Source organism: Penaeus chinensis, chromosome 14, assembly GCF_019202785.1.
Source record: "Penaeus chinensis breed Huanghai No. 1 chromosome 14, ASM1920278v2, whole genome shotgun sequence".
Lineage (NCBI taxonomy): Eukaryota > Metazoa > Arthropoda > Malacostraca > Decapoda > Penaeidae > Penaeus > Penaeus chinensis.
In genome coordinates this window covers 17,677,321-17,687,565 of record NC_061832.1, presented here as the reverse complement: position 1 = coordinate 17,687,565, position 10,245 = coordinate 17,677,321, and the positions used below count along the sequence as shown (strand labels likewise).

General features: G+C 37.7%; 1 protein-coding gene across 2 annotated transcripts in view; it reads right to left on the bottom strand.

Annotated features, from left to right (window-relative positions):
* Positions 1 to 3,278: 3,278 nt before the first annotated feature.
* LOC125032040 (staphylococcal nuclease domain-containing protein 1-like) overlaps positions 3,279 to 10,245 on the bottom strand; it is a 17,402-nt gene continuing 10,435 nt past the window's right edge. For both annotated transcript variants that reach the window (XM_047623002.1, XM_047623001.1), the window contains exons 7-16: positions 10,235 to 10,245; positions 9,888 to 10,012; positions 9,324 to 9,521; positions 8,131 to 8,314; positions 7,512 to 7,778; positions 7,176 to 7,391; positions 6,851 to 7,037; positions 5,065 to 5,276; positions 4,743 to 4,946; positions 3,279 to 4,531 (exon numbers count right to left, since the gene is read on the bottom strand). The exon at positions 10,235 to 10,245 is cut by the window's right edge and continues 154 nt beyond it. In XM_047623002.1, coding sequence (XP_047478958.1) covers positions 4,421 to 4,531; positions 4,743 to 4,946; positions 5,065 to 5,276; positions 6,851 to 7,037; positions 7,176 to 7,391; positions 7,512 to 7,778; positions 8,131 to 8,314; positions 9,324 to 9,521; positions 9,888 to 10,012; positions 10,235 to 10,245 — 1,715 coding nt within the window. In that variant the 3' untranslated portion in view covers positions 3,279 to 4,420. The remainder of the gene's footprint in view (positions 4,532 to 4,742; positions 4,947 to 5,064; positions 5,277 to 6,850; positions 7,038 to 7,175; positions 7,392 to 7,511; positions 7,779 to 8,130; positions 8,315 to 9,323; positions 9,522 to 9,887; positions 10,013 to 10,234) is intronic.

The following is a 10,245-nucleotide window of genomic DNA, read 5'->3' as shown; positions in this document are numbered from 1 at the left end:
AAATGGTCCACCCCTCAGGGTCGCTTGAGGGGTAAGGGCTAGACAACTAAAGCAAGGGAATACCGTGCCCATGGCTCCCTCAGGCCGTTCAGGACTGGCACAAAGTCAGCCTTTCATCCTTTCAGCACGGCTCTCACACCTTAGGAAGTGGATAGTAGAAGGGGTTGGTGAAGGGACAGAATCAAAAAAGTAGGAGGGGGAAAAAAAGACCATGCAAAATTTGTTGAGTCGAGGGCTGAGTCCCAAGGTTGGGGAGTTCCACAGCATTGGGTCCCAGTCTCCGCCTCCTAAGCACCCCCACGACAACAATGGGGGGGGGTATTAATTATGAAGATGATGATTATTATTATTGAACATGCCAGTGTCTGGTGTTTTCTCCACACTAAGACTTTCCAGATTTTGTCAGACTAATTGGCAATTCTGTTACCGAGCAAAATTCTTGATTGCGTTCATAGAAACTGTTCTTGTTGATGTGGCTTAACCCTTTGGAGCCAGCTAAATGTGCAGTCCACTGTAGTTTTGTTTTGCAAGTTTTGTTTGTAAAGAGATGGTTTCAGAGCTGCTGATCCACTAAGGAGTCAATTAGTATTTATTTACTGAAAAAATTCTGATAGGGTGGGTTTGGGTGCAAAGCCCCCAGGTAAGAAAGCTTTTTATTTTAGTAAGGTGATGTTTGTGGATTTCCAGAATGGTCAGTGGTCAAAAACAAATAACCAGACAACAAAGGTCAAAAGGTATGGTAAAGCGTTGTGGCAAAAAAGGTAAATACAAGTAAATGATTTGGTTAAGTGGACAGAAAGGGATATATAATAAAAAGATAAGGAAAAGGAAAGAGGGAGAAGAAAAGAACCCGCAAAATTAAATGAGGTGAGGGCTGAGGCCCAAGGTAGGGTTGATCCCCTACCTTGGGCCTCAGTCTCCGCCTTCTAAGCATCCCCCTAACGGCAAAAGTGAGCAAGGGATGGGGGGTGGGGTTAATTTGCAAATTTTCTGCCGTGTCAATAAGCGGCATATTCAAAATATAGCAATAGTGTTAACAGGTAAGGAAGTTAAATATTTTCAGTCTAAATCCTATTATTTTGAAGCAGTACATTTTCATACCAGATAAAGCATTCTGCAACACGAATCTTGTTCCTGTCACTGATCCAAGATATATAAATACACTTTTTATTCTGTATCAAGTAAAAGTGCTAATCTGGCCATATTAATGGAAACATTTCCAATGGGGGGAGGGGATTACTGATCCATGTAAATAGTGTTTCCAACAAAATCAAGATAATAGAAGCTTTAGAAATTCATTGTACTGTGACCTTTTTGAAAGTATATACAATGAAGAATGCACTCCCTCCATCTCCTAAATTTCCATTCCTGGTAACTATCTGCCTGATAATTGGTGGCTAAACTGACAGTACAGGGTATTGACCATAGTATATAAAATGAGTTCAGTATGAAACCTCTTTGTGAATGCAGATCCTTTAACCCATTGGATCAGTTAGTGCGTGGACCAAAATACTTGAATGGCAACACACAGATGTGGGGCTTGCAGGTACATGGTTGTTCAAGAGCCAGTATCAAGACTCCTTGCCTTCTTTTTGTAATTTGGCCATTTTCCAAAGTCTGTATTTGTTATTTATGCTGTATTTAATTAAATTTTTCTGGTGTGACAACATCTAAAGGTATTACTCGTGTATTCAAAATATAGTGATAGCGTGAGGCTTGGAGGTAAAGCCCCAAGGTAAGGAAGTGCTGTATGACATCAAAGGTCATATGGCACTATGGTAAAGTATAGTAGCAAAAAGGGCTAGGAATGAGTTTATGATTAGGGTAAAGTTACAGGTTGAACAGTACTAGAGGGTAGTATGGCAGTGAAAAAAAAGGGGAGAGAGGGGGAGCTGATGGCGAATAGTACTCATGTAAGGTAAAGGTGGTTAGAAGGGGAAGAAGTTTATAGGGAGTAGGGAGCATTATGATTAAGTATTGTGGTGAAAATTGCCAAAATAAGTTAACAATTAGGATAAGTGGTCAGAACAAAGGGATATAGAAAAGGAAAAATAGAGAAGAGACCATGCAAAATTAGTGGTGGTGAGGGCAAATGACCAATGTAGGGGAGACCCCCCTCCCCAACAATAACCAGCAAGGGATTGAGGGGGGAGGGGGTATCAAGATGGTAGTAGATGTTTTTTGTTCAGCAGATTCCATAGGAGCTCCAGGTAGTTCACATACTGCACTAACAGTAATAAAATGGTTTGTAGTTACAAAAAATCTGTAAGGGCTCCAGGAGTAGGGTCATTTATGCGATTATAATGTCCTCCCAGACCGTATACTTCATCCTCGTGGACTGACAGAAATTGTGCTGGAGCTACCGAACAGCCCCATTGAATCTTTCTCCATCATCTGCCACTCTTAATTTCTACAGTCTTATCACCCACTTTAATACACGACATGAAATTGAATCAAATGAGTTAAAATTATCTGTTGCAACAACTTAAAAATATACTAAACTCCTGGGAATACAATTTCAGTATGATCAGGCTGACTGTAAGGACTTCTTTGCATTAATTTTTACATGGAACAATTTCAGTAATTAGTGCAAGAAATGAGAAGCACGTTTTTATTAGAAATGTTCTGTATTATTTCAATAGTAGTTTTCTTCACAGTACTGTAAACTAGACCTGTCCACACAAGCATGCATGATTGGCAGGCATGGGCAGGCATGAGTAGAGAGGACATCATGGGCAACAAATTACCTGGTAAACAAGTAGTTTCCTTGTTTTCTCACCTGTGATATTACCTTTACAATTACCCGCAATGTGTCCGTCAATCATGCCCACTTGGGTGGGCAGGCCTAAAGCCTTGTGCTTCAATTTGATGTGGCTCTAGAAAACAAATCCCAAGACTACAAGTACTTTGCTTGTACTGTAGTCCATTTCATACATTCAATACTATGGCATACTTTGTAGAAGCTTAATATATGTGAACAAACTTTCAGTTGTGGTATTTCTGGCAACTTGGAGTGGTGGGGAATATGCAATTGGAAATGAGTCATGTTTAAAGTGAATAGGTTATTCTGCTTTCTGGAAAGTCTCCAAAGTTTGATTACTATTTCACCCCTTGTAAATCCTCTTAGGTTTAATTTTCAAAAGTATAAATAAAATTAAAACTATAAACTAATACAGTGAGAAACTCAAGTAAACCCATGAAGCTTTAAAAAATGATACACGGTCTTTGTCCTCAGTGAAATGGGAAAAGGGTCTTCGAAGGGCGAATGAAAAATCCAATACATTACAAGACATTTATATTGGTTCTTAAGTCACCCATGGTGTCCCTTCCTTCTAACCTTAAAACAACTGGATTTGAATAACAATTTCAAAAAATAAACTTCAGAATCATATAAAAGTGGTGTAGAAGTCACTGGACATAGACAAAAATTTGTAGACAACAGTAATTGTCAATTGATGTAATTCTAGTTATAGCTTTTATATATACACATCTTCAAAAGTAGAAGCATATTGGTACCCATTAATTGGCATATAATCTCTTGCAAATATATTAATTACAACTTTTCAAGTCACAATTTGAGACATTTGTGTAATGAAACTACTACTTCTGTACAGAAGTCTTTTCATTTTGATGTACCTAGATTATATAAATTGCATCAGCAATGCATACTTCAACAACAAAAAGTAAATAAATAAAAATACAAAATATAACTTCAAAGTACTTCAACATGAACGAAATTCCTCAAATGGTACAAGAGACCACTTGATTAAAGAAAGAAAAAGATCGGCTTTTCTTAAGAACAACCTTTATATGCAACATGTAATGGAATTAGAGATTTTTAAAAACTCGATAGCACTTCCAATATATATATATCTTCAGCCGATTCTTTCAGTACCAGAGTTTAGGGGGTCTAAGGTCGAGGAGACACCAACCAAACTTAGAAAGCTACGACTATTACACACACCTTTGGGAAATGAAACTGATACCTCACATAAAAAAAAGGCCAAACAGCCATAGAAAATTAAGCCACGGAGGGGATTTACACTTACACAAATTGCTGGCAATGTTTAGGAGACTCCTCAATTGATGGCAAGCATGTCTTTCCACTCCACAGACCCTTTCACTAATTCTTATCATGTATTTTGAATCAAAATATCAGTTAATCCACAAAAAGATGAAAGTAGTTTGTACAGCAACAGTGCATTTCATAAAAGAGTTACCGAGGTTCACTTGGAAAATGTAAATACAGCTTGGATGCCAGTTTTAATTTGTGTTTCCATACAATTCAGTTTTAAATTGAATCCTAATATCAAAACCAGAGAAAGTCTTAACACTTATCACATTAATATAATATTCCCTTTACGGAGTAACCTAGAACTGTTGCCATTAAAGATTTTTCTCTCCTTTCCTTTCCACCTCTTTATCGTTCCATGCCAAATTCATGGGCATCATCATCAGTGATGTCACCATACTGCCAAATATTCAAGTGCTTCCTCTTGGCTTCCTCTTGGGCTGTACGGTATTCAGTCACCTAGATAATGAAAGGAAACAAGGAGATAATTTAAGAATGAAAAAGGGAAACAAATGCTTGTGTATATTTATATGCCAAGGCAAAATCTAGTATCAATGCATGAACACCTACCCACCACCTATTTAAAAATGTTTAAAGGAAATTCATATGAATTTTAGTTTCTGAGACAGTAAATGCTTAATGAAACAAATAAGCATATAAATTAACTCACCACAGACTGCAGCCGTTTGTCTTTCCGCTCATCAAGCATCAACAGACCTTGGGAAATGAGCGTCTTTGCTACATCTGCTTTTGTGTCTGATCGTTGGATAGTAACATATTCAGCACCAGCAACACGATACTCGCGATTAATTAATACCTCGCGATCCATCACTTCAGTCATGAAAGCTGCTAGTGCATCTTCAAGAAAATCTTCCTGAAATTTTTAAAAATCTACATTAGAGCTCCATTATTCTATGGAAATATATAGAGCATAAACTAAGAAAATGAAAAAGAAAGAGAAAAACAAACTTTAGAATAACAGCAAGTCTTACATCTTTGCAGAACTTCACGAGTGCCAGATGGAATTCATGAGCATAGCCTGGGGCAGAGTGGAAGCCCATGGGGAGAGCTGCACACTTGACAGACTGGGTTTCTTCTCTGTTGCCATAGTCAATATATCTAACACTGACTTTGCCGGCAGCCACCTTCTCTACCTTAGCACGATACCAAGATCCATCAATGAACTGGGCTGCACACAACTCACCTGTTGGTAGAGAAAAATATAATATTGATAAATAAAAATGTGTATTTTCTGAAGGAGAGGGAGGCTATCCTTAGGAATGACTAATTGGTTTTCTCTGGGAGACTATGAATAGTCAGATCTAAAAGTTTTTAATTTATTTGGAAAAGCCAATGGAAACTTGTATATAAACCTTAATTTTGTTGGGCAATAAAGGAATAATGGTAATAACATATGAAAAAGAATGGAATCATTGACACATGAGGCAGCTGGTATTCATGAAATGTCAGAACTGCCCTAAAAACAACGAATTAAGCTGGCCACAGTCTTTGCCTATGACTCTGCCTAAAGGCTTTCTTTAGTGGTTTCATCTATGACTCTCACAGTTAGTGCCAAGACAGCATGTACAGACATCCCATCTCACTGATTTTAGTAAGAATTTTGATTACAAATTGATGGCTTCACAAGTTTAGCCACCGGTCAACAATTACTAGTCCTACTTATTTAACCATTTATCCTTTTTTATTTTCAGGTTTGTTTTTATTGCAATTTGTATAAAATACAAAATACTATAGTATTAATAATAATAATAATAATAATAATAATAATAATAATTAATAAAGGGGATACCAATTGAGGTCATGCACTGCACTTAGCTAAAACTATTGGTTACATTCTAACAGAGCCTATTATAATGTAATCCAACATTTGTCATCATTGCTTGAGCAGTGAAGGTGTCTGATGCCATTTCCTCTGAAGAGAAAACTGCAGTAAACAAGAAAAACCACAAGCACCCCCCTTTGATCAAGATGTGATTGCCATGAAAAAATCTGAATCAGGGGATGGGTGATGCGATCCTGCTGTCATGAGCATTTCAGCTGAAGGCTGGGATGATGGGAAAGACTTGCCAGAAGTGCACAAACCTCTTAGGAGGTTGATTAAGACTCATTTGGCAATTTTTCATTATTCCTATTGATAAGTGAGTGGAATGTAATGTCTGTGAGCCATGACTCATGGAGAATACCATTTTCATGCTCAGCATTGTATTCATGGAGCTGTGACTGGTGATGCAGGTTGTATTGCAGAAAAAAAAAAGTTACTTTTTTATATTTTTCTTGCATCGAGTTGTAGACTACCTAGAGAGATGATATGGAGTCTTTGCAAAGAAAACAAGTCTATTACCATCTGGATAAGGCAATCAAATGGCAAATATGGACACTGGGAAATGGCAAAAAAGCTTAAAATGTTTGTGCATAAAGAGGAAACTGCAAATAGGAGGCATAGGGTTTTGTCACCGCATGTGTGTTTGAGCTGGGCACCTGGCAGAACAGCCCCTCACTTAACCCTAATGCCTGGATTTTGGGTCAAGTGATTGCTGTGACGAAACTGGATCTAAGGGGTTAATGTTTGATAATTTTCAGAAGTAGCATGACAGTTGCCTCTATTGCAGATATCTAAAATTTCCATTTTCCATATCTGACCGTTTAACCAGAACCAGACTCATAAGCAAATGCAAACGCAAACACGACCGCGCACACAACCAAACAGAGGGAGGAGAGGGGGGGGGGGAATCAGAACCAAATAGAATCTTGTCTTACTTCGCTTAGGGGTGTATGCACCAGCCAAGGGAGGGTTCTTGTTGAACTCTTGTCGGAGCTTCTCCATCAGCTGTTCCAATGCTGGCCCATCAGAGCAATACTGTGCAAACAGTGTGCCATCGCGGGATACCTCAGTGATCATTACAGGTTTATAATCGAGAACTCTGTCGTGCTGCAGTTCTTCAACCTTTGAAAAGGAGTCATAATTATGGTATATCCAAACTGACTAAAATAATCAAGTAATTAAATCCATTCAAAACCTTACACACCATTATATCATGTGCCAAAAAACGAAACCTCTGAAATCTCACTGCCTAACACCTACCTTTTCTTCTTTCTCTTCTTCAACATAGTTGGCCCAAATGTTTAATTTCTTTTGCTTAGCAGCTGTCTGTGCAGTACTGAGAGCATGGTAGAACTTTGAGGACTCTGCTGTAACATGGACAGAGCTCAAGCCCTCTTCCACTAAGTGTACCGAGAGGTTCTTCTTGTCAACATGCAGCCAACCAATGTAGTTTCCTCCTTTGTCCATGGAATCCACCTATTTCAAACAAAATATTAATAAAGGCGGGTATGCACAAAAGTTATTATAGAAGGTAGTATATTCATATTTACAATAATCATGACAGGTTATTGGTTTGTGTTGTGCAACATTAGTTACCTCAATCTCAACTTCCCGTTGCATAATTAGGCTCTTGCTGAGGTTGAGTGCTTCTTCCCCAAAAGCTTCACCAGGAAGGGTGCCTCCTCCAGGGGCAGGTCGTGAACCTCTAGGACAGCTGATTCCGGCCAGAAGGAATGTAATCAGACAGGTTTCTCGTGGGATGAAAAGTCGGAAACGAGATCCTGATGCAACAAATTCCACCACAGCTTCAGTGCGGCCAGCACGCTGAAGGAAGGGCAGGAAACTCTTTGCCTTGCTCACGTCCTGAAGAAATAGAAGCAGATGAAAATATAAAATCCATCTGTACTTTTATCTGATTTATGACTTAATACTTTAAAGTACTGTAAAGATACAATCTTTAATTTCTATGATCTTGTATACAAACAAGAGAACTAATTTTGTAATTAATTTAAATTCTCTATACTCTGCATTCATTTATGTAGCATATACATTAAAACCAAAACCGTATTCACATTACAGTTATATATCAATTACCAATCAAATCTTAGAGTTTGTTTTAAAGAATGCTTAAGTGTATGATAATTCTTTCAAATAATTAACTAAGAACAAGAAAACTCTTACTGTTTGTGATTCAAGACTGGTTTCCTCTACTTACACCTGATATGTCTGCAATTCTGTGGATTGGGGTTTCCTTCTTGTTATGTAGTCCCTTGTTGGTTTTGATAGCCTTGGCTTCAGCTGACAGCAAGTCGTCATAGCAGCTTGCACGCTGGTCATCATCTTGTCTATACCTGACCACTGTAGCAAGGCCCTTGCTTACCATTGCTTCTGCCACATTGCTAAGAAAAATGATAAAAATCACAAGATAAGACAATTACATCGTGCATTTAAAAGCCTTCTAAGCAAATATTGAGTGTGACAATTGTTTGCTATACACTGACCCACTGAATGCTAATACTATAGCAATATTCTAATATAGTCACCTGCATAGTCAATATTCATCACTCAGCTGCAAGGGTGTGGGTTTCTGAGAAGAAGTTTGACAAATTTGTATAACATAAGATACAAGGAATGAAAATAAATGAAAATCATAATGAAGAAAAAGAATATATCAGTATAATCATACAAGTGAAATTAGTGAAAGTAATACAGAAAAGATAGACCATGCTTATGAACATTTGTGGGATTATATGCATGTTTTGAAAGAGGTTGGATCTGTAAGATACATATCCATTAAAGTGACAAAGGCACTGCTTGGAAGATCTTATCAAAATTATACCAACATCTGGAAGTCCATTGAAATAATTTCGGAGGAAAGTATTACATAAATATAGCAGAAGTTCCTTAATCTGTATATAAAAAAGAAGTAGGGAATTGGTCTATCATAATGAACCTCTAAGGACAGCCAAAAGTAAAGCTTCAAATTTAGAATAAAACGTGAAATCAGCTACATCTACAACTATAGTTATCAGAGAGAAAAAGGAAAAGGTAGAATTGTGGAAAGTTATACATAATACCAAAAGTAATGGGAGGTCATGCAACACTATGAAAAAGTAAAGAACTACCTTCAAATGTTTACTGACAAAAAGGCAGAAATCCAGTATGCTTCAAGCTATTACAAATGGATCTTAGCCAATGTTGTATTTAAACAGATATAGAATACTAGTCACCTCAAACACATCAACACATACCTTGGATGCACATTTGACATCACAGTAACTAGTCAAATTCCTTTATTTATATGTTGCCATCAGAATTTCAAAAAATATATCAAATATGGAAATCTACTCATAATAAATAAGAAATTACACACAAACAGGCACAGATTGGCCAACAATATCTACTCACATATCTCCAATCTTGACTGTGCAGCAAGTCTTCTCAGGGTAGTTATTCTGAGCTGGCTGGATAAAATCAACAGTGATTTGTACCTTCTGGCCAATAAGCTTCTTACGCAAGAATTCTCGGGTCTCAAACAGCCATGGAATGTCATAAAGAGGACGGAAGTTCTTGCCAGGAGCACGAGGACCCTCAGACTCTGGTAGCCTGCAAGAGGATTTTCAGACCCTTTAAAGCATTGTAACTACACTATTTTAATTACAAACTGGGTATAAATAAACCTTCAAGGTTTAATACTGATACAATATTTTTTAAACAAGTACTTTCTTTTTCTCTATGGATCTATAAATAATGTATGAATACAAAATGCAAAGCTTTAATCCATCAGTGACGGTATTAGCAATCTCTCAGCATCACAGACTCCAGTGATTTCTGGCAATTGTCCTGCAGTTGGGAGTGGAACTTCCCACTCACCACGCATATAGCCGTACCTGACAGATCAAGCGGTTTGTTAGGAAGGCTATACACATGACCTGACAGTGACAGTTAAGAAGTTCTGTACCATGAACTTACCTGGGTGGTCTTATGCTTGCAAGGAAGATTTTCTTGGTGGAGCCATCCTGACGCTTAACCACCAATGCATCACCATTTACGACTTCTATGACCTTGCCAGTGAATTCCCTGTCTTTGTCAGCAATCTGTAGATTTAACTCTATTAATCTCACATGACCAGATACTGAAACAACTTTAGTTTGTCCCTTGAAGAATATCAAATTGTGAGAGCCTAATGTAATAAACATTGTATCTTACCACTATTTTCAAGTCATCTCCCATTCCTTCTCGCATTCTAAAAGTAAATGGCAGTATGGAAAGGAAGAGTAGGAAGAGGAAGAATAACAGAAAAAAATAACCTGCCATACCTTAGGACCAG